The 25133-nt window shown below is 37.4% G+C and overlaps 1 protein-coding gene across 13 annotated transcripts in view; it reads left to right on the forward strand.

The window, feature by feature from the left end:
• MAGI2 (membrane associated guanylate kinase, WW and PDZ domain containing 2) overlaps positions 1-25133 on the forward strand; it is a 699878-nt gene that overhangs the window by 567657 nt on the left and 107088 nt on the right. For 12 of the 13 annotated variants that reach the window (XM_085039895.1, XM_085039928.1, XM_085039912.1 and 9 more), the window contains one exon: positions 16542-17177. The exons of the other annotated variant lie outside the window; for it this stretch is intronic. In XM_085039895.1, the coding sequence (XP_084896021.1) occupies positions 16542-17177 (636 nt within the window). The remainder of the gene's footprint in view (positions 1-16541; positions 17178-25133) is intronic. 13 annotated transcript variants of the gene reach the window in all.

Below are 25133 nucleotides of genomic sequence, written 5' to 3' on the forward strand. Positions count from 1 at the left end.
GGCAAGGTACTAAGGAAAAGAAGAAAGGAGCTCTGCAAGAAAGGTCTGAGAGCAGTGATGTGACTACAGATCTTTTAAACACTGGCAGGTTCACTCCTTTTGATGTATTGCTTTCTTCTTCAGCTCCAAATGGAAGTAAATTAAAATTCTTTGTATTAAACTAATCTCTTCTGCATTAAAATCAGCATCTTTGTAGGCAGCATGTACTGAGACTTTCTTTGCCACACTGAGCATCTCCTGTAGTACTGCTGGAGAAAAGTCAGATAATATTGGACACCCTTTCTTGATAAGTGTTCCTTGAGAATTTATTCACAGGCTAAAAGGCAGTCATGAACTATGTTGGATGATGCTGCTCCTCTGTTATTGGTGATCTGTTCTATTCCACCTTTACGTAGCAAAACAGAAGGTCTCAGTAAGCAAAGGCTGTCAGCGCTTTGTGATTACTGGCCTGAAATCATGCCTTTGAATCCTTCAAACCCATCAGTTCTGAAGAAGCTGTCTGAGCTAAGCCTGTAACATGGTGAAGAGCTGAAAGGGCAGAGAGAAAAATCGGTTGTTTTGCACTGGGGTGATTCAAAAAAGGCAGCAAAAAGAGGTGGCAAACTGGAAAATGAGGAAATTGAGGTAATAACAAGAACCTGACAGAGCTTTCTTGTAAGGGGGAAGTGGAGAAACATCCTTGTGTGGGAGTGAAAGACACACTAGATGTGTGGGGCAGCACTAATCGTACCTCCATCACTAGCATGTTACCAGGATTGTTCTCCTGATACTGGGCAGAGCTTCAGCCAGTGCTGTAGGTATTCATCTTGTTTGTTGGAGTCTGGTTGCCTTTCTTCCACTGAAACCTCCACGAAAGTTCGTGTGCCACAATGCAGCCTGGTGTGCTCAGGCAGGTTTTCCTCATGCAGCTTAAGAGGAAGACATCCATCCTCAGCAAAGACACTGCCTCCTGTCAGACCTTGTCAATTCCTCTGTCAAATTCCACAGGAAATTCATGAAACTCTGCAGTGCTACACATGGTATCAAAATATTGATCGCACTTATGTGTATATACTTTTAATGTCTTTTATTTTACTGGTGGGGAGTTGTTCTAACACAGATAGAAGCTGAAAATATTCATCCATCCATGGTCATTTTCCAGACAGGTCACAACGGCAGCATCATTACTCAGAGTTAAAAAAAGCTTCCTTTGTTTAGTGGTTTTTTTATTTGGTTTTTTTTAAAATCTCTTTAGTCTGTCTTGTTCCAATTAATTTCTGCATGTCAGAAAAGAGTATATTTTTTTAGGCCAGACTTGATTGCATCAAAAGAAAATGCTGTTGACTATTATATAAGAGATTCAAGTGTTTCTAGCACAGTTCCTACTTATTGAGAAAACAGTTCTGAATTGTTTGGGGAAGTAGGGATAATAAGAATTGTACTTGAGCAATTGTTTATGTCAAAAATTCTACTGCAGCCAAGGTGCTGAGCAGATGGATTTTTATTTTAAACAGTGCGGTGTTGCAAATACTATCTTTCAATAGTCCGTTCAGTTCTGAAAGCAGGATTGTGATACTTTAATCATTTTGTTTGCTACAAGAATAATGAATTCATCTTTGCTAAGGCATAATACTTGTAATTCCAAGTCAACTGGAAGTAATATTTTTCAAAAAAATGTTGGATTAGATTAAAAAAAATTCAAATTGAAAGTATTATGAGCTTAACAACATTCAGTGAAGAAACAAAATCACAATGTTTCTAATTTTTTGAGGATTTTTTAATTTAAGTATTCCAGAAAAATTGCCACAAACTAAGAAAATCTTGTACCCAACCCCAAGCTAGGTGTGCTAAAGATGTATCTCTGTGTATCACTGAGGGGCTCCATGGTTCTCTTTTACAGTGATCAGCCTGGTCTCAGGCATATAGGATCTCAACTTTTCCACCTAGAAATATATCCGCACTTAGATGTTAGTCTCATTTTGCATGTGTGTGTCAGAATCAGGAACTGTTTTTTCTCCAGTGTGAATTCTGTGTTGAATATCCTTTACCATGGGCTGACAGAAAACGCCTGATCAGGCTTTCCCTGATTTGGATCTTCAGTTAAGTTGTGCAGGAGTGGCAGTGGTCATGGCAAACTATATCAGGCTCTCCCTCTCCCTCTCTTTCTCTCTCCCATGACTGGAAAACACAGGTGTGGGAAACAGACAGGCCAAGTATGGGAAAAAAGAGGGACTAGAACAAAAACCTTGTAGCAAAGAATAAAATACAAAGTGTGATCTCAATAAAGACTGTATCAAAATCTGCTTGCACAATGCAAACACAATCAAGACAATGGAGACAACCTTTAATCTATCATTTTCCAAAAGATTGCCCCAAATTTGGAGTGTACAATAGAAATCATAAAATAATCATTGAAACAATCTCTCTCAGAGTCAAGACTGGAAGGAGAAAATGTGTTTAGTCAGTTTCTGACAGCCTTCCTGTGGCAATGCAAGCAGTCCTGTCCAGCTGACAAGCAGAGTGATGCATATATATATAATTGCATCCACTTCAACAGACTGCAGCAAGATTTTTACCCTTTCTTGCAGTGGCAACAAGTTCTCCCAAATATTAGAAATTACAGGGCATACAGCTTTTATGTGACCTCTGTTTGCATTCTACAATAGCAGGGTTTAGGGACAGGCTAAATATCCAACTTACTCCTTCAGAGTAATTTAAATTTCTCATGCACCATAGGCTTACTATTTTATTGCTAATAGTGATGAAGTTAGATATTCTCTTAAATCCTGTTTTATCTGTTAAAAATCACATTAAGCTCATAAAATTTTCATTCCTTTTTCTTTCATTTCTCTGAATTTCAGTCAATTTGATGCACCAGTTTTGTTCTTCCATTAGGTGAAGGCACACCTCATATTTTTGTGTTTGAATTAGGCAGCGAGTCTGTCTTTTAATTTGTGAGGGAGAGACTTGAGGAAATTGCAGAATGCTCATGTAAATAATTTCTCTTTTAATGGCAACTGTTTTTAATCTCTTTCACATCTTGTTGGTATCTAAGCACATCTGGGTCTTACTTAGGTATTCAAAATCCTTGTTATGCCTCAAGAGCATCCTTCCCAAATGGATTCTATTTGTGCAAGTGAAAAAGAAGAATATATTATCAGTCATCTTAAACAGTCTTGCTTTTGCACATTCTCTTTAACTACACAAAAATAACCATACAGACAAGTACTCATTCTACTTTTCATGGTTGGGGGGAGGGCAAGAGTCCTTTGATAGAAGAAATATAGAGAGTGGGTAAGAGACAGTTGAGAAAATATTTAGTTCTAATCCACAGTAGAACCTGCATAGACTCCAGTGGAAGAGAAGCACATCTGTTATGTGCAAACATTTTTTCCCTGTGCATGCAGAAGGCTTACAATGGGACCTAAACCTCATCTTTGATATTACTCATTTTATGATTTTTTTTTTTAATGACAAGACAAAGAGCCATTAATACATTTGGGGAATATGCTCTTTGTAAGTTTATCTATGGACTGGAAAGGACTGTGCAAATACAGAAATGCCTTTCACGTTCCTTGGCCAGTATGGGGGACAGTAGGCAGTGATATCAGAGGGCTTTGTCTCACAATTACCTCACTTCATTATCTTTCTCCTTCCATTGCTGCTAATATTTGGCTTTTCTCTGTTTCCATGTCACTTAATTGACATTATCAGCTCCACTATTCCCTTGTGCTCAGCTGGCTTCAAGGGATCTCTGGTGCTTGGGGTTCTTTCTGATAGCAGCAGCCTAAAACTGACATAGGGGCAGATGCTCTCTGCTCTGTCAGGGTGAAGGTTGCCCTGTGCCTTCAAGCCCAAGTGAACACAACTGGAAGAAAATGTGCCACCTCTGCTTATCAGAAGCTCTGCACCAGAGAAACAGCCATGTGTGCTGTTCTATAAATTCCAGATTGCCTCAGAATCCAAAACATGCTCTCCAGATTTTAGACTAGATGGACTGCTTATTCTCCTAAATCAGTACTGTTTTTGAAGCTAGCTGAAGTATATGAATAAGTGTGAAAATATGCATACTTCTGTTTTCCAAAAGTACCTTTTAGATGAGTTCTACTAGGTGGAACTGTGGTATTCAGTGTTTAGTTTGCAGCTCATTGCAATAATCTGGGAGGACAGTGAAGCCAGAGAATGGAAATATGGTCACTGCAAATATCAAAGTTACTGTCCTCTCTTTTTATAGTGTCTGTCACATAATAAATAAGCACACTGGGAAGCGTTCACACTAGTTATCCCTAGCGTATTGAATAATTCATACAAGTAGTGTTAGAAATTGTGCTATAGGGACATTAACAACATGGTATCAATTTTTTTTTTTGTAAACCCCTTCTTCTGTCCCAGTTAATCAGCATAGTCCTTGCCATGGGAATGCTAGCAGTCCTGTTAAATAGTTTTGCCATAAGAGATACAAATGTACATATTTTTGGAGGGATAGTGAAAAGACTGGATAGTTTCGTTCTCAATGAAAATAAAATGATAGAACTCTTCAGAATTTGTTTCTTCTGAGTGTTTAATTGCAATTCCACCTATTCATTAACCCTGAAAGCCTTGGCAATGTTTCAGTAGCAGTTTACAGTACAGGCTTAGTAGACATTTAATATATTGATTGATGGGTTCATCTTTATGTATGCAAAATTTGTCAAGGCTAAACAATTTTGGGATTCCTTGCTGCAAGGAGCTAAAGGACTGTCAGTTTCAAAATTATGCAATTCGTTCCTCCAAATTGAATACACAATACAAGAATTGAACATAATATATCAACTATTAATTTTATAAAATAAGAAAAAAGTTATATTTTGTAATGATAAAATTTAGTACATTGTTACCAATTATTGTAAAAGCTTGCTCTATTTTATGAATTGGTTTATTGTTCTATGAACAGGTATAAAATCTCCTTGCTATATTATCATAAAACCCACTAAATCAAACTGCACTCGGTCAAAAAAACCGCTGAATTCATTCACCCAGCAATGCTTAACTTTGCTGTTAGGACAATATTATGTATGGTGATGTCTCTCTTGTTAGTGTCAGCAGCCCCATCTTTGGTTTGAGTGATTCACAAAGACAATGTTGGGTTTCTTTTCTGAACTTGTAGTTTGTAATAAATGCAGAGAGAGCTAAAATAGAAAGAATAGACTTTCATTTTTATAACCAGGGTTGTTTGGGTGTTTTTTATAGTTTGCTCTTAGGTGCCTGAGTTTCTGTGATTATAATCCCGATTGGAAATAATGATTGTGTCATTTCACTATATTTCTAAAAACTGCTATTTTTAGCAGTTAGACATAAGCAGTTGACAAAAAACTGGGTTTTGTCTGAAAATCATTTTCTGGTACTGCCTATATGTGAACATTGCTTGCATGCAAGTCTGAAAAGTTAATAATTTCATACTTGAAATGCCATAAGAAGCAGAAAGAACAAAAGGAGCTTTAATGTAAACTGCCCCCTATTTTAAAAGCATTAATTATTGGAGCAGGATTCACTGGTACACTCCAATCTGTGCCTTCCTGAAGCAGGACAGGGCTCTTAAATACCCAGTTAGGGTATTTTTAAAGACAGGGAAGAACAAAGCACCCAGTGCAAAGCAATTTCTGCTTTCTCTATCACTCTGCTGCTGGCATTCATGGCCCACATTCCTCCTGCTCCTTCCATTCCTGCAGCCCACAGCACACACACTCATCCATTGCTCACCCTTAGTTAGCTCCTGTCTCCAGTGTGCTGCAGCCATTAACACATGGCATTCTTGCCCTTCTTTGTGCACTTCTCATGCAGCATTTCTAAAGAGGAAGTTTACAGAGTAGCTGTCCCACTTCCCACCATTTTTATAGGCTTTCCAAAGATGAGGAAGTTGTGCATATAGTATGCTTGAGAGAACTTTTCCATGGATCATGTTTTACCACTATGGCTGCCATCTCCAGTGGGATAGAAGACCACAGCTTGATCTCAGTTTTTGATGGACACAGAAGCAATACACTCTCAGGACGGATGGTGCCACCTACCTTGTCAGGAGCAGGATAGAAATGTTGTATGGAAGCAAATGACATTAGGTGGTAGCCTTTTGAGGAAAAATTCGATGCAATGATAATTTTGGGAAGGGCTTTTTAATTACAGGTCACCCATCGATGATTCACAGGGAACATTAGGAGATGACAGGCATAGTGTGAGACTAAGCATAGTACTTTTTCATGGTCTGACCAAATAGTCTGATACGGCATCATGGTCATTTATAATAACATGTTTTAATTTACTTTTATTCACTAGCTAATTAACAAATTAATACATTTAGACATCCAGGAAATTAATTCTTTTCTATAGAGGAAGATATGGTGTGTTCTCATACACAACAGGATTAACGCCCTTTTATAAGATCTGAGCTTTGACTACTGAACAGCAATTGATGTATCCATATTGCAGCACAGTTTGGGGCAAGTGTTGAGATCCAAACATTAAGCTGAACCCCTACATTGCACTGGGAAATGATGGAGTATTTGCCCTGCAGTGGTGTTGCTATTGGTCACATATTTACTACAGTGGAAATGGAGTCCTAACAATATTGTGACTCCTCAGTGCTATAAACCGTACAAGAGCACCACAAATTCTCCTCTCTCTCAAAAACTAACAAACCAAAACAGAAAATAGACAAGGTGAATAAGACACACAAGGAGGAAGAATAGCTAGTGGGAGATTGGATAGTCCTCATAAAAGGAGAATGTGATTCTTAGCCATCAAGCTATAAGGGTGGAAAGTGACCTTTTCCTAACTATTGTATGGCATGTGTCTTAACCAGTTTTAAAGAAGGAGCTTGGTGAGACTTTTGTTAATAATTTTGCCTCCTTCTTCCAACAAAAAAAAAAATTCTGCAACTTGAATTTTGTAGTTTATACTCAGTGTAGTATTCAGAAATGAGCTGAAATAATAATTATTCAGTGGTGAAGATGTTAAATTGTTTTGCAAAGAGTAAAAATATATTGTCCTTGAAAATGAGTGCTTGGCAGTAAAAGAGGCTCTAGAGATATTAAGGCAACCAACATTTGCTTGGAAGGAAGGTCAGTTTGATAATGCATTACCCTCTATTAACCTGGAAAAATACTGTAAAACCTTAGAGAACCTAGAGGGACTCCACTATTTATCTTTACCATGCAATTTTAAAGCAAGGAATATATTTACACATACCCGAAAAACTCTTGAGTTGATCTTTTTGTATAGAAATTATGTGAGAAGCTCTCTGAAGTTCTTTTTTTTTGTTGTTGATGATTTTACTATCAGAATAAAAAAAAAAAGATAGATAATATAGAGGTAATACATAAGTATGTATCAAATAAAATTTGAATGGCCTTTATAAAACTCATAAGAAGAAAATTACTTTTATACTAGACTTACATTTTTATAAGACATTTGTTGATGAATTGGTAATCAAATATGACTCCATTTCAAATCCACTGAGGTATTTATATGTGGTAGATTATTGGTAAAAATCCAATTATTTAGCTGAAAAGTATTTCACTGTTTTGATACATTTCATTTCTGCTTGATAAAATGCTCCCTGTCTTTAATTTTGCACAAAAACATTAATCTGTAGTGATCCAGACCTCTTTTGAAATATGTGCCTCTGAAAGGTACTGACCTTGTAAACACAGTTGACTACTTTCAAGATAAAGCAAGATCTGAGGATTTATATGTATGTACAACTAGAAGTGCACATATAGATATTCTGAATTTCTGGTTTGGCATGACAGGAGAAGATCCAATAGCTAGGATGAAACAGTGAATGAGCACACATTTCATTACAACTGGCAGGATTAAGGACCCAAGGTGTTTAATCAGAGTCATATCCTTTGGTATAATGTTTGGTAGGAATTTATAGCATAAGAAGTAGCATCTGGGACGACAGTAAACATTTCTTTTGGAAAGAATGTGGATGTGTATTATTAATATTATTATTATTATTGATTAACCTTGCTAATCAGTACATCAGAGCAACACCTTCAGATATGATTCCTGGCATTTGGCTCCACATCCATGGTTTGGATCTGAAATAAGCACACTGACTGCTGGCAGCTCATGTTGATTTCAGTCAGCAGAATGTGGACCTGAGCAATGAATACACAAAACATCCACAAATCAAAGCTCTAAGTCTTAGCTTGAAATTAAATTAATAACCTGACTGATAGTCAAATCAGATTTGAACTGATCTCAGAGAGTCAACTGGTGAATTAGGCACGTGGATGAACACTGTGGGAGTGTAGCAAGAAAAACAGAGTATTGATCAAATAATGATGAAAATTGTAGTTTTACCAAATAGATAACAGTTATAAAACTGACCCACTTCTGGCAGTAATGCCCACTTCAGTTACAAGGAATCTCCTTGGAAACCATAATATCTCTAAAATAGAAAGGAATTTTCAAGTTGTACCTCTGTAAATTTTAAATGGAGACTAATCCTACTCATCTATCTTTGCACATGTTTTTAAATGTCCAACAAACTGCTGTTACTTTCACAAATTACTAATTTAGTATGTGACTAGTTATTCTTGTCCTCATGATGCTAGCATTACTCAAAGAAATAAAAAAGCTCTATTAACCATTTCAGTTCACAACGTGACTGCCTATTACTAAAAATTCCCAGTAACATATATATATATTTTGATATATAGAGGCATTTGTCACTGTGCTGCAGTGTCTTTATAAATGCTCCATCTAGTTCCTCACCTCATCCCTCTCCCTGTTTCCTTTCTGGCAGTTGATGTCAGGAATCAGCAGTGGCAATGGTGTGCATTCGACAATGCTGCTGAAAATGTCTTCCACCAGGGACAGGTGGCACATTGCCAGGATTCCCAGTTGGGCTCAGGGGCTGCTTGGTATTTACATCATGCTTTTTCCATCCCCTTATGCTTTTAGGCTGCCGGGAGGCTGCCTGGGCTACATTCCTCCTCCTGGGAGCCATTACCTAGATAAATGCGATGCGCTGCCTACAGAAATAAAATGTGCGTACAAAAGCAAATGTGTTGTAAATTTTGGCCTCTTTTTTCTAAAGAAAAAGAAGGGTTTCATTCCTACATGAGCCTCTGTGCACAGTGACACCCTTCAAAGTGATCCCAAATAGCTATGCAAACATGGCATACATTTTTTATCTCGCGCTTCAGATCCACTGACGTTCTGTCACACAGTTCATTCACACCAGGCATTTCAGGATGCACAAGTAGTTCCTCCAAGCAAACCTTAGACAGAGCAAGCTTACATAATTTGTAAATAAAAGGCTGCCTTGAAAATTGGACCTTTTTCTTTTTATGTGGTGTTGCCTCCAATATACTTACCAGCTTTTAAGTAATTACTTTTTTTGTAAAATAGCAGTTTTAACATCCATGCTATGCTTTCAGATGCTTGAAGAAGTGAAAAACTGTTTCTAGGAAGAAAATTTGCCTACTCTTTACTACTTTATGACCAGCATTCATTTAAGGATGCTTTTGCTATTGCATTACTTACATTTTTTAATCTACAATGTTTTATGTTTACTGGGTCAGCAAATAATCAATGTCTTTAGATTTTTCTGGAATGTATTTTATTTCTCTCCCAAATAAATGCGTCTATTTAAATAGCTTTTACCACTATTTGCAAAATAGAAATAAAATGGAAGTAGTTTCTTCTACTAATCCACATCTGCCTGAGTGTAATTACATGATACATGCTGGTTAAGCACAAAAATTTTGAATAGACAGCTTTTTAATTAGGGATATGCATTGGGTCACAGTAGAATTAAAATGGGTTCTAAAAAATTGATTGTGTAAAAATGGCACTTGCTTACTCAACAGATCTGAGTCTTGGGTAAAGTTGCAGACAAGTGTCTGTGTCACATCTTTTTGTAGGCCCCTGAAGCAAAATTCAGAGCCAGTGTGCTCAGTCCTTCCAATGATGGGAACAGAATTCAGCCCAAGTTAATCACTCCTACAGTGCTGTTTTGTACAAGTAGAAGTACTGGCTCAAATGTGACAAAGAGATGATTTATATCTGTTGCTGAGGTTTCAATGAGAGGAAACTGTAGGCCTATCTCATGCCAGTTTGAGTGCCTGAATGCCTAGGGATTTTGGCTTGACTTTTTGTCTGATTTAAATAAATAGTAAATGATAATAATAATAATTAATTATTAAATAAATAATAGTTTCTATCACCCTGATTTTTTCCCCTGAACCTCAGTTCCCAGAGTTCACTGAGTGAAAGCAGGATCTGTGGATAATAGTTACCTGACAGCTTTTCTGAGTTTGCCACACATGGGTAAAACTTTCTCTGTGTGATGAAGGCTGGGAAATGGTTCTTCCATTCCAATATGAGCAGTGATATTTTAATGGATTACTCAGTGTTCTTGCATACCAACAAGTGGTCCTGAAACTGTTTCTGAGTGCAGAGGCAGCTGACCATTATGTCTCCCACCAGCTCTTTTCATTTTACTTTGGCTGCTGCAGTACTGTCTGTCAGAAAAAGATGCTATAAAGCTTATAGTAAAGTGGTCAGTTTTAAATTTAGCTCTTTCAATCAGTAGCTGTAGTTGTGGTATGTAGATACTTCTCCCCAGGTTACCTTCTTGATACATTTTAGCAGTTAATCTAATGTTCCCCTTTAGAAGAAATAAGTAAGGATTTTCTTGGCAGGTGTTTTAAGCATTTCAGTACTAATATGCAATAGTCATCTGACACTACAATCTCCCTCAAGAAGTTGTTATAATTCCAAAATTTTTATTTAAAAATAAAGGTAATTTTGTACTGAGTATTAACAAAATTAGGGCTTTTTTTTTTTCTTAAGACAAATCAGGCTACCATGAACTGCAGGACCCTAGGCTTTATCTTTTGTCTGTAAAATTCAGGCCATCAGATCTTAGCAGCTAGAGCCAAATAGGTTTTACAAGGTTCTGTGGCAAATCAGAGCACAAGAAAACAGAGATTTCTGTTTATGCAGAACTTTTTGAAAGCTTTTACATCCAAGAAAGTGCTTCTGGCCATTTGTAACAGAAAATACGTATTCACACAATGGATTAACACCTATGGCAAGTGGAGGGAAGTTGAGTTTCAGACTTTGAGAATGTAGTTTGTCTGCTGCTGTTTAACTAAAGGATCCCTCACACACTAGTTATCTGCGCTGCTACTTGTAATTGTATGTGTGAGTGAAAAAATGGCTCATTTCTAACAAATCTTTGCTTCTTTTATGACCATCAATCACGTGCTGTTGTTATTAAAATTACACCCATGTTTCATATCTCGATACTGGAAACGTGCTCTGAATTTATTATGAATAGGCTCCAGTGCCAGCAATCTTGCAGCACTCTGCAGAAAGAGAAGACAAGGTCACTGCTGAGAAGTGACAGAAATATCTGGTAATGACAGTAAAGAGTGTGGGTGGGCAGGTGAAGGGAAAGCTTCAGCGATGAAGTAATCATGTACTGTACTTCTGAAACTGATGCAAAGTATGCATATGCAGAATTTAGATTATATGGGTGAGAAATGCAAGTGGGAATAAGTAATGCTGTAGAAGTTAGTGAAGTTTATGTGGGCTATAAATGCAGCAAAAAATTATGCAGCCCAAGTCCTGCAGAGCTGGTGTGTCCTGTGCTGACGTGCCAAACTATGAGCTAGTTTTAGCTCCACTGCTATTGGCTTGTGCTGGCTGCAGGGGGGTAGCAGAGCTGTCTCCGCCCCAAATCACAGCCATCTGTCATATTTTAAGCACATAAACCTAACATTAAGAGCATGATCAAAAACCTGTCAGAAAGAATGGAGACATTTCTACTAAACTCCGAATGAAGATCTAATCTGCGGGTTTTTTCCTCTGCATTCAGAGTTCAAAGTTTAGTGAATTCTAATAACAAGAACGGTGGTCTAGCAGGCAATTGAGTTCACTCAAGTACAGCCAAAATCCTAAGTGCACAAGAAACAATAATAGGAAGAAATAAGCAAAGTGGCGTTTGTATACAAATAGTGGGAATGCAGGTAAGAAAATGGATGAACTTTACCTACTAGTCAAAGATGTTTACACGAAGAATGTAGAGGTAATAAAAACCTAGCAGAAACAATAACTGGAGTCAACTGAATAGTATAGGTTCTTCAGAAAGGAGGTAAATAGAGATGGTAACATAGCCTGAAACTACAGGATAATTTGTGATGAAACTGGTTATGTCAATAAAACAGATTCTGTTTGTATTAAGCACTTCAAGCATTAAAAAAGTGGGGTTTATTTTCAGAATTAATGCTTGTGGAAAATCCCCAGGGTGTCAGATTTAATTCTGCAACATTATTGTAGAGAGGAATGTAAAACAGATTCTGTCATTAAAAGATGTTAAAGCTCATAAATTTCTTTACCAGTTATTAATCCAACTAAAGATAATGATAGAGTAGATCTGGTTTTTGCTTTGAAATATGTAGATAACAAAATGTAACCTCTAATCAAACACTAAGGCACTGAGTCAATTAACATTACTTGACAAAATAAGTAACGGTCAGCAATAAGGAAAACAGGCTAGTTAAATAAATTAAATGTTATGGGGTGTGGTTGTTTCTGTGAAGAAGACATCAAATTTCATCAGCTGTAACATTGTATGTTGTGTCTGACAACAAGGGACTGCCTAAGTTCAGCCATCCAGGAAGTCCCCACCAGACCCATATTCCTAAATTTGTCAGTTATATGCAAGAGCCTTAACTAAAGCAAAGGTAACTTTAAGACAGTTTGACAAATTTGCTCGCTGTCTGTATTTTTCAACATTCTTCAGCTCAATGCTGAATTTAGACATTGAAGAATCTGTTTTCATGACAGTGTAGATGTTTGAGATGTAGGCCAGGGTATCTGTTGTCTGCTCCGTGTGTATCAGACCTGCCAGTTCATCTAGAGAGTCTGATCCAGATGCCTGTGCCATAGATCAGCCCTTCTGGGCTCCCTCATCCCTGAACAGTCTCAAGTAAGATAAGCTTGGTGTGGCCTGAGTACAGATTGTACAGCCTAATGAGGAAGATGAAATTGGAGTACCTGATAGAGAGGATGTTCACCCTGGAGAAGGCTCAGGGGGCTTCTACCAATCTACATAAATACCTGTGCAAATATGGAGCCAAGAAAAGAGGCAATGGGCAAACACTCAAACACAGAAGGTTTCCTTTGAACATCAGAAAGCACATTCCTGCTGGGAGGGTGATTTAGCACTGGCACAGGTTGCCCAGAGAGGATGTGGAGTCTAGCTCCTTGGAGGTTTTCAAAAGCCACATGGACATGATCCTGGGCAGCTGGTTCTAAGGGATTCTGATTGAGCAGGGTTTGGACAATATGACCTCTTGAGATCGCTGGCAACCTCAATCATTCTGTAAGCAAACTCCAGTCATTTTAGAAAATTTAATTCTAAAAGTCAGGCAAAGTTTGATGCTTAATATAAATGTTCTGCATAACTTCAAAGATACCCACTCACTGTGAAACTGTGATTTCTGGAGGCAGACTATGGCTTGCTCAGAAAATCAGACAGGAATTATAAAGTGGATCGCTATTATGCTTGTCCATATGCACCCATTATTATTAGAAGCAGCAGAAGAGAACAGGCAGAAAAGATGCTACAGGAACCTTTAAGGGAGTTTTCCTAAAGAGGAGAGGTTTTGAACTTTGCATTAGCATGGCACTGTCTCTGTAATGCTCTTATCTCTCTCTTCCTACCAAATGCTGGATACTTCTCTCTGTGTCAGCAATGACGAACTCTCAGCCTGGAAAAAATGAGTTAGGTTTGGAGAAAGTACAGTCAAGAGATTAATTTGAAGGATTTCTGAATTTAACCCTTTTTATTCCTCCTTCCTTTTTCATGATCTGAAAATGTTTCTCCCCAGTGCAGCGCCACTGCAGCTCCTTTCTTTGAGCTGACCTTAGTAACTGTGCTCATCACCCTTAACCTGTGGCCATACATTCTCCATGTGAAGGTACAGCAGGTGAGCCCCAAACACTCACACTGTGACTGAGTTGCAGCTCCAGCATGTGCCCTGGCATGCTAATTGTGTTATACCTCAGCAACCACAAAGAGCTTTAAAAATATCCATTCAGGAAAGGCTGAAAAATTTTCTGATGTCTTGTGAGGGATAATGCAAGGTTGTGATTTGAAGAAGTTCTTACCCAAGATCTTCTAGTGCTCAGTTTTGCCTGTTTAGTGACTGGGGCAAGGGACTACTTGGCCTGTATGTTTCCTGACTGCTCTCCTTTTGCAAAAGCTAATTTCTTTTCACTACAGACCTATATAATGTTAACTAGTTTCTGTAATTTTTTTTATATATCAAAACCATATTGATTTAAGTTTGATATCATAGCTAATCCTGTCCAAATACTTGAAGGGCTGAAAACACAATGATTTACTTGCCCAACACAAAAATTGCATTTTTCCTTTTGCACCCTGGTAATGTATTGTAAGAGAGGATGAACAAACAGATTGGTCTCCTCCCACCACATAGCTGCATTGCCAGCACTCGGGAAAATAAAGACTGCATGGATTAAAAAGTCGCAAGGTTACTATTAAGGCATAGCTACTGAAACAGGAGCATGCACTGAAGAGCTCTCAGTTCAACAGAAGCAGTCCTGTTGTGAGCAATGTCAGCCTCACTGCTAACGGGGGAGCCAGGGATGAGAATGCAGGTAAGATCTCTCTATATCAGGGCATGAGCAAATCACGATGAATTGCAGCCATTGCCACGGGAATCTGTACGGTGCATTTTTTCTTACAAATTTTGATTTTTGAAAACTGCTTTGTTTTCAGCTGCTTGAGACAAAAGCATTGGAGTTCTTTCAGCAATGACTATGAAGTGACATTACTGTTTATGTTTGCTTTGAAATCTATTTATGATGCACATCTAAGAAAGCATTTGCAGCTCCTAAGGTTTATGTGCGAAATATTCAAAATCATTTAAACAAACTTCCTTAGCGTTTTTTCCCTAGGCACCCTCTGAAGAAATCTTCCTCTGAATCACAGTTTGTGCATATGCAATTAATTACTGTCAGGCTGTTACACAGACTGATCATGTGGGAATTGACCATTTCATTTTCACATAGAAACAGCCTTTGCCTTTTGTTGTCACTTAGAAACAGCCCTTGCATTGGCATCTTGATGATGCTCTTATCATCAGTTTGCTTGATTAGATATTTTGATTTAAGTACTTGAAAGACATAATTCTATAAATACGCTTAAAGCAATTCCACCCAAACCACCTCATTCTCCCTAAATCATTCTCATTTTATTGCTGAGTTTTCAAATACCTTTAAAAAGCTCTGTGTTGTGATGTGTCAATTTTTGAACCGCGTACCGTGTAGACAGCTCACAGTATCCTAAAGATTAATGGTAGGATAATAAGACAATCTACACTTAAGAAAATACTTTAGCTTCTAGAGCCCTCTCACCAAACATCATTTTCTTTTTCTATAAAGATGCAAACAGTTTTCTGAAAGTGAAAAACTGATCGTATATCATCAAACTATTCTGAATATTGTTTGTACTGATCTTTTTTTTTTATTTTAATATGTACCTTAACAGTACATTAGAAATTAGAAATTTATTTATGGCTATAAATATATAGATTTATTCTAACACCAAGAAGAAATTTGAACTTATTTCTGAACTTTTCAATAACAGTAGATGGTTGGTGCTTGGGCAATATGGAGACCCATAAATAGCCTGTTGACTTAAAGTATTCCGCTTCCATATGCTCAGACTGCTGGCTCTGCTATGCATGAGACAAGATTTGAAAGTAAATGTAGTATCTTTGGCTTTATTTGAAAAGCTGGTTAGGTGAGAATATTAAACTGATTTTTGTATATTTGCCTAGATTTTTCTAATAAAAAGCCATTGAACCTACCTAAAAGAAATTGTTGTGTCATTGTCCTTGAGCCTTTTGGCTAAAAAAGAATGCCATGAAATATCTCTGCATTATGCAAGATAGATAGTTCATGCCTAGAATACAAAATGACAGTAGTAGTTCTGAATGATTGATGGCAAGTAATCGCATTTAACAGAAAAATGTCAATATCATGATCAATGCAAAAAGTGTTTCTTTATGCACATGCATACACAGTCTTGCATTGCTATTCATTGATTCTTAAGTCCAGGAGTACTTACTATTCTTTTTTTCTTTTACCCTTTACCAAACAATGGTATTTCTTGACAACACAGTCTCCAAATAATCTTCCATTTTACCTTATTAAAAAAACTAATCTATGGAGACGACACTGAAAGGAGTTGGAAAAATAGGGAGGAAATGTTAAGAAAAGGTGAATGTGTGGATCCATATAAATTTTCCATCTGTGAGCTTACACAGAAAATAACTGGTATTGTCATTGTGTCTTTGTATTACATTTGCTGCCAGACAAACTTTACTTTTTTGTCTCTTCTATTTGAGTCAATATGTTGATTGAATTTATCATTTTTTTTTTAGTAGACTTCTCTCTCATTTAAAAAAAAGTGCACTGCATTTACAGCAATTGAAGTTGTCTCATGTTGTCACTGTTTGTTCTTCTCGTTCTAGGTGATGTGATTGTCTATATTAATGAAGTTTGTGTCCTTGGACATACTCACGCAGATGTAGTCAAACTCTTCCAGTCTGTTCCTATTGGTCAGAGTGTCAACTTGGTGCTATGTCGTGGATACCCTTTGCCCTTTGATCCTGAAGATCCTGCCAACAGCATGGTGCCACCCCTTGCAGTAATGGAGAGGCCTCCGGTAGTGGTAAATGGAAGACATAACTATGAAACTTATTTGGAATACATTTCTAGGACTTCTCAGTCTGTTCCAGACGTAACAGATCGACCACCACACTCCTTGCACTCCATTCCAGCAGATAGTCAGCTTGATAGCACATTCCCACCACCTGCCCATGATGATAATGTATCAATGGCTTCTTCTGGGGCCACCCAAGCTGAACTCATGACCTTAACCATTGTGAAAGGGGCCCAGGGCTTTGGCTTCACTATAGCAGACAGTCCTACAGGACAGAGGGTGAAGCAAATTCTAGACATTCAGGGATGTCCTGGTTTGTGTGAAGGTGACCTCATTGTTGAGATCAACCAGCAGAATGTACAGAACCTGAGCCATGCAGAAGTAGTGGATATACTTAAAGAATGTCCTGTTGGAAGTGAAACTTCTTTGATTATCCATAGAGGAGGTAAGTTTGGAAAGTCTGTACAATTACAAAAATGTGTGTAAAAGGTTCTAAACCATAAGACATACATATACTCACCACATCCTTGTTTGCTAGATTGGAAATTAATTTCCATGTTGTGGGAGGTAACACCATTGGTTCTGGAAAAGTGTGTCTGCAATTAATTAAATTAATTAATTTGCAATCCTAGGCAAAATCTTACAGTTTGTTGTACATTTCTTTATGTGTTTTGAGTGTCAATGGTCCCATCTCTGTATAAGGGTGAAACTAGGGCAGTTCCAGACCTTTCACCCCATAATAGTTTGTGTGGTGTCTGCAGCAAACTCATGTAGTCTCAAAGCAGTGCTGCAAGCTTTAGATATAATTGTATTTATTGACTCATTAATGTAGATCACAATCAGAGCAATCTATTAGCCCTTTACAAGGGTACTGGTTTTCATAAGCCATTTTGCCTGCTTTTAATTCATTGTATCAATTTTGTGCAACAGTTTTTGGGGTTATTTTCTTTCCTGGTAAGAGAGATTCATGGTATATATTTTTTTGATTTAAGAAAATAGCTTCTAGCAACATAGTTTTTCTCACCAGCCTGACACAGTAAGTTTGAATGTTCACCACTGGAAGGGGACAGTCAAGATTTATCCATAAAGAAGCAATAAGAACACAAAAAGTGTTGAAAACGCAACAGTGATGTTATTTCATAGCTTTTATTATTTTTCCCAAACAAAATTTCTTTGATTGTTTGAGGTGAGCATCCATCATAATCTTTTATTACCTGAAGTGAATAATGATTGGATTTTTTAAATTAAAGATCTTTGTTTCTCTAAAGGCATTCATATGTCACTTAATGTACATTACTCTGTGCTTCAAAAGAAAAAAAAGATTCTATGCAAAAAGATGCAAAAATAGTAACTACTTTACTTCTGAAGGGTAGACCTTTTGAAGTGAAGCTTTAGTGTTTGCATATGCCAAATGTTTATCATTACAAAACCTAAAAATCTTTGGAATAAGGAGTATAGTAGCATTTTGTCAAAATTGCAGAAGTACCATAAGGACATAGTCAATAAAGTATTTTTCATATAGATATATGTGTGTATATATATATATATATAAAAGAATGCTTTACAAGGGACAGAATCTGACATTTCTTGGGAATGAAACCAAATTAAGATGATAATTAAATTGGGGTCACTATAATATATGAATTTGGAGAAAGTTAGTAGTTGCAGAGGAGCCGTATTTGTTGGTAATAAATCTGGTTTTCCTTAATGTACATTAATAATCTTGAACAGTGGAGTAAGCAACATTGTTTTTATTAAGAAGTTGACAAATTAGGGAGAATTGCATAGCCAAAAAGGAGCGTAAAGAGGATTGGAGGGGTTAGTGTAACCTGAAAAGGTGGAATTTTATTTTGAAAAAGGCAAGATAATCACCCTCTGGAGGAAAAGTATTTAGAACACCAGTCTTCAGAGAGAAGTGGAGTGTGAAATACAGTATGCTGAACAAGCCTGAGTAATAACAGACAATAAAATAGATATTTCAGCAATCAGTGCAGGACAGTAGCAAAAAAACCTGAAGCAGCAACATACTCAAGCCCTTGAGGATAACTGCTCTCTCTGAAGGGAATTTCTTTTTAGAGCATTGATTCATCATCAAAACATGACAGTTTAACATTGATCAACATGATAGTTTAACAAGTTCTGGTACATTAACTGAGCTGTGGTTATTTTCTACACTTCACTGTGGCAGGTAGGAGATACTGCACTGAGCTCAACGCTCAATAAAAGCAGTGTAAATTTACACCATCTGCTCTCTTCTCAGGCCAAACACTGAGGTACAGGTCGTTCCCCTGGCTCAGCTGACACAACAGACTAGGTCCAAATGCAGTAACATTTAACACTGTGTTTCTGGGGCAGGAGGTGGTTCATTGTTTTAGAGAATGCAAGGAAGAGAAAGAGAGCACGTTTTGTTCATGGTAAAACAATGACCAAGACTAAAGCAATATTTGGAAGTAATACAGTGTCATTAAACTTTATAGGATGATACAGAACAGATGCAAGTTTAGTATCATGAATTTTTGTACATCAGAAATAATCATTGTACCTTAACTCAAGGTTGTGAGACTACGAAATGTAAAAGAAAAAACAAAAAACTCATTGGTTTGAGTGATTCAAAAGAACTGAAAAAACAGCATATGAATCAAACCTACTTTACCTAAGTAAATCACAGCTCAACACAAATATGAGAACCGTTTTAAGATGACAACTGGGGGTTGGTTTCTTTTTTTTTTTCCATATATTCATAGGAAAAGGGAATCTATGTGACTAAATATACATCTATAATGCTGCTTATTACGTCTGTGTTAGTTATCATGTCTCCTTTTATAGTCTCTGTGCAGAAATAGGCTTTTCTATGATGTAATTCATGTAACTCCACTGTAGATGTTTCAAATAAGTAAGGTACACCTAGGTATATCTAAAAATTACATTTTCTGCTTGACTGATTATAAAGGGAGTAGAGGATGTCTGTTTCAGGTGCATGTGTCTATCCAAAATGTTATAAATAATAAATAGATGATAAGATTTGGTTATGTGAGATAATCTGAACACAAAACCAAATACTTAGAGAAACCTTCTTTGACTCTAAAATTTTTAGTCGGTGACACCAGTAAAGCAAGGCATACTTTTTCATTACTCATGGATCCAATTTTTATTTTATTACCTTTGATGTGTAATGACACTTGAACTATGCCATCCTTTTCCATCATTACCCTATGCATCCTGTCTTTAATGTCTCATTTTTAAGATTAAGACCAAAGTGCTGTTCCTGCCTGTGGATGAGGAAGGCTGTGTTTGCATAAGGTTGTGTTGCCTTGTAATGTATTCTGTATTCTGTCTCTGATATGAATATGGCCTGACTGCACAGCTTGCTGTGGCAAATCCATTTCTGTAAGTGACTTAATTTCTCTCTCATCCAGCAATCTTATCTACCTTGCAGACAAGAAACAGATCGACATTGACTGAGATTTATTCTAATTATAGGAAAAAGTATCTCATACTGGAAAAAATACTCCCTTGGTTGCACATAGTATGAATGCTACAGCATTTCAAAAAACATTGGCTCTCAAGCTTAGAAGGTCAACAGTCAGGATATGCAGGAGAAGGAAAGGTCTGCAAGTTTCAAAAGGATGGAGGGAATAGCAGTACTCAAACTTAAAGAGGTCACTAAAACCTCTCTAACCATCACCAAAGAGAGATTTGTCATGGGGTACAATCCAGCTGGAGGAAGTCCCACTGCTCATGGTCTAGTTGGTTTACAATTTCTAAAGCAGAAATAGCAATTTATCTGCTTTTTAAAAAAATAGTAATGGAAATAATATAAATTGTGTATCAAAGACAATACAAAGCATCTCTCTAGCAGTGGCTAGACATCTGCCTTTTTTTGTTTATTGGACAAGTTCTTTGCTAAGTAGATGCACCATAATATTTCAACATCTTTACAACTGTTTTTGCTGAACAGCTATATTGTTTCCATTGATTGCTATAAGCTCACAGATATGTTTGTACTGAAAAAAAAACTAAAACGAACAGAAATGATCGTGGAAAAGTGTTACCTAAGAAAACTAAAAAAAAAAAAAAAAAGAAAATAAAAGATAACAACACCCAAAGATATTTACTTCTTTCCAGCTTTGCTTCAGGCTTTACACTTTAACCTCAGCTTCTGCAGCAGACTTCACTGAGTATGGGCTGCAGCAAAAGTGTGGAAGAGCTCTCAGAAATCAGTCTTTTTGAATGTAGATAGAGCATAAATTCTGAATTAGTCCAGTACTACTGAAAAACAGCACTTAGTGGTTGAAGTGGTATGCAGCCAATTTATGTAGAACAAAATTGTCACTAATGAGGACTTCAAAAACTGGGTTTAGCATGTTCTACTAGATGAGCTATCCGAGTATTTGACATACACCATCTCTTTCAGACAGTATCTTTGAAATATATGAACCTATAGACAGCAGCCCATCTCCAGAAGTCTTCCTGTCTAAAAAAGAACTGACAGATTCAAATGTAGATCCATCAAGACTATGTCTGAGATACTGTTGTTAAGGAAACCTGCAGATAACCAAGGAATTATTCATGAAATTACGGCAACTCATAACAGGTGTTAAGAGTGAAACATTAAATGCAAAAAGTGGGAGACTCACAGAATTCCTGCATCAGATGGCTATTTTATAATCATGGAATCAGAGAATGGTAGAGTCCAAACTGGCTCTGAGAAACTGAGACTGTTGCCATTAAATGGAGCCAGAGAACTGACACGCTGTCCACAGTGTTTGATTGTTATCCCAGTCCTGGTGTGGCACTGGACTGTCAGCAGCCAGTGTCACTGTGACACGGCATGGGGGAGAGCAAGGGCCATGTGCAATGCACAAATAGTCAAGATGAGGAGGGAGAATTTAACAATGAAGTTGTAAATTGTGTGAATAAAAGGAAAGCAAACTATCTTTCTCAGATACTGTATAAATCTCAGTAGATGAGTGTAACTCCTTCAAATCACCCACAGTGCATCACATGCAACATCAGCAATTTCAAAAACAGGCAGAAATTTTACCAAATAAGCAGACTTCAATGGAAGGAACCCAACATCCCCAGTACCCTATCCATGGATTTATTCAGATTTGCCAGCTTTGCCTTTCTACCATAGAGATGAGATTTTTTGCCAGGATTGCTATGTGTTTCAATTCCTCTGGTCAGGAACGCTAATGCTGCTTTATCTCCAGGTTGTTGTCTCTTGGAAAAGCTGCACAAGACAAAGCTGAGGCAGCACTGTCACCCTGCTAACACTTGTCTGGCCCGGGAAATTCTGATCTCTTGGTTTCGTGAGCTCAGCCCACCACTGAGGTCTCTGTAGCTTTTATTCTCATTCTGCAGTTCTTGATTCAAAATATTATCAGAGTACCTGTTGCAAACTAGAGACTCTGTATCTCATGGTTTGCTCATCCCCAGTTCAGGACCTTCTAGGCAACAGTCCCAAGGTTTAAAAGAAATTAAATTCTTGGAAGTATGTTGTAGGTTTTTGATTTGGGACTTGCAGAGGTTTTCCATCATGCTACTATTTCCACTGTTTTACATCCCTGAGTCATTGACAAATTTTATTCTTTCTAATCACTTTCTAAACGAACCCAGTCTTGGTTTCCTATGGGTGCTCCACCATCAGTCTGTTCATGCTTGCCTTTTTCATGAGGTTATGCTTCTTTCATTGTTTCTAAGAGGAGATTTTGGGACATACAAGGTGTCATATCTCTCCTACTTCCTGATATGCTTTCTTCTCTCCAGACATTTACATTAACTGCACATTTGCTCCTGATCCATTTCCTCCTATTTCCTGAAAGTAGTCTAATGGTGAGAGGAATATTTGGCAAAATCTGCATTTTTAGCCCTCCTGTATTCTTGAATGGCACATATATCTCTTGTTTGTGAGCTTAAGGGACATTTGATCCCCCAAAGGGAATGTGCACATGAACCTAACAGTGAGCCACTGACCCATTTGAAGTCAACCATGTGATCCATTGCTACCTAGAAGTTAAAGACATAAATAATGCCTTCTGTCCAACATGCTGCTGACAGCATCCTCTTACAATTTTCTCATTCCAGTTTGCCACGCCATTTTGCCTTGTCATCCCTCTAAGTGCTCTGTTGTTCCTGGATCCATCTGCTCTAAAAACGATGGAAAACAAAGGTTCATAGCTGACCTTTATCCTTTCCATCTCAAAATTATGAGCTTTTTTTATTACATCATAAATTCAACTGTTTCCTCAGCATGATTTCTCTGTAAACATATTCTTCTCATGCTGGCTTTTGAGTTGTTTCCTTTTTGTGGTGCTCTTTTTTGTTGCTGTTTTTAGCTGGTAAAGCCAAAAACATTTAATGAGCAAAACCATTGTGAGTCATGCTACATTGCCCACTTCACTGACTTTTCTGTTAGATGTCATGTTGCCCTTTTCCCCACCCCCAGTCACAGACACTTGTCCCTTCCTAACTTCCCTACACAGAAATCAGTATTTTGTGCAAAATAGTTTTCTAACAGCCTTGTGAGAAGGACAGTTATCTTTCCTTTGTTAATTCCATAAATAAAATCTCTGAAAGATTTTTAGAAAATACTGTTAAAACATGCAAAAAAACCCCCTTGCTGTTACATTAACAAAACTCCTAAAGCACTGCTTTCCTGACTAATTTTTACAAGGTATGTCTCACCTTGCAAAGTATCATATTTTTAGCTGAGAGAGATGTACTCTCCTAGTAACCTTCCAATTACTTACATCCTTTTTGCCCTACACGTTGAGGCTGTTTTATACTTTGGATTAGCTTGAAATACTTTTTAAGCATCTTGTTGCAATTATCTGGTATAAAATCTATTTCAATAAATATCACACATGTATAGCAGGTAAATAAAAAATAAGTTACATATATAGCCTTGTTCATGAAGGGATTAAATCTAAATCTTTTTAGTAAGAGAAATTTTAACCTTTCAGTAACACAGGGAATGACAAATTTTAACAGGAGGAGTTAGGGCAGAAGACCAGTTATCCTAAAATTTGCACTAATGAAACTTTCATATCTTTCCTTGTATAGCTCTGGTTAGCAGTAAAACAGTGTGCAATTGCTTCCATATTTCTGAATAAAAGATAAAGAAACCATAGACCTCCTTAATGAATATGGATTCCTGAAAAAATAGACATCAATAATAGTTAGTAGCTGTTACACTGTATTATGGGAAGTAGTATTAATTGCATTGCATTTCAAAGTGGTAGTGCTATGATTTTGCTGCTTCTTTCTTATTAATGTTTGTGCACTGTGTGGTACATTTGTGGATAATTTTGCAAAGTATTAGATAAACTCTTTTTACATATATTACACAGAAGGTTTTTAATGACTATTAGAAGCATTTTGTTTCAAAAGTGCTTTTATCATTGGTGAAACTGTTTTCTAATGTAGGCTCATATGATCTGTGTGAAATTTGAACAGTGCTTCTGTTAAAACTTGGGGACACCTCTCCTAGGGATGTGTGTGTCTAACTCTTGCTGACATTAAAAGGAGTTAGTTGGCACACTGGAGAAAGAGGTCCCTGTAGAAAACCTTTTAGCAAAAAGAAACACAAGCGTATAGACATATATTGTCATCATTGCATGCCATAAAGAGGTAACTACCTTTGCTCCAGTGGCTATTCTGCCGTTAAATTCTTATACCTAAGAGGCTACAGACAGTGAGCAGTCAAACATTATAGTTATTAGGACTACAAAGAGACTTACTGTGCATGCAGGACTTGTGCAGAGCTGCAGGAACTCTGCCTTCAGGACAGGCAACTGACTACTTGTTCCTGTTGAGGAGTACAGGGCATATTGTCTGATAGCTACAGCCCATGACTCTGCTAGAACCCAAGAGCTCCATTGGCAGTCCTGCAGACTGGTTTCAGTCTAACTGATACTAGTGAATGAATTCACACAAACTGATGAACAGTTTGTTTGAGAAAACAGACTTTTTGGCTTGTCCACCTTGGAATCTGGCCCTGCCAGAGAGGTTTCTCCTCTGCACTTGCAAGCAATATTATCAGAAAATTTAATGGTATTGTCTTGGACTGTGCATCTCAGTGAAAGATGACATCCTTTGAAGCCAAATACCTCCCAGGCATGGTATGTGGGAGAACCCACAGAGGCATGAAGAAACTTGGGGGTTTTTTTCCCAGTCACCCATAGTCTAGTTTCTGAGCGAATCTCGCCTTTCTCAGAGATTTGGGAGATCTCAGCCTAAGGATGGAGAACTACAGAGCTGGACTCTAAAAAACTACCTTTCAACCTGTGCTTGTGTACTGAGGCATGTCTAAAGTTTAGTCTAAATGTGTTGGACAATGTTTTTGTTGGTTCAGTATAATGTAATGTCCTATTAAACAGCATTTGTTGGGCTTCCAATT

The sequence above is a fragment of the Lichenostomus cassidix genome, chromosome 1Aa (genome assembly GCF_008360975.1).
Source record: "Lichenostomus cassidix isolate B80296 chromosome 1Aa, HeHo_3.0, whole genome shotgun sequence".
NCBI lineage: Eukaryota > Metazoa > Chordata > Aves > Passeriformes > Meliphagidae > Lichenostomus > Lichenostomus cassidix.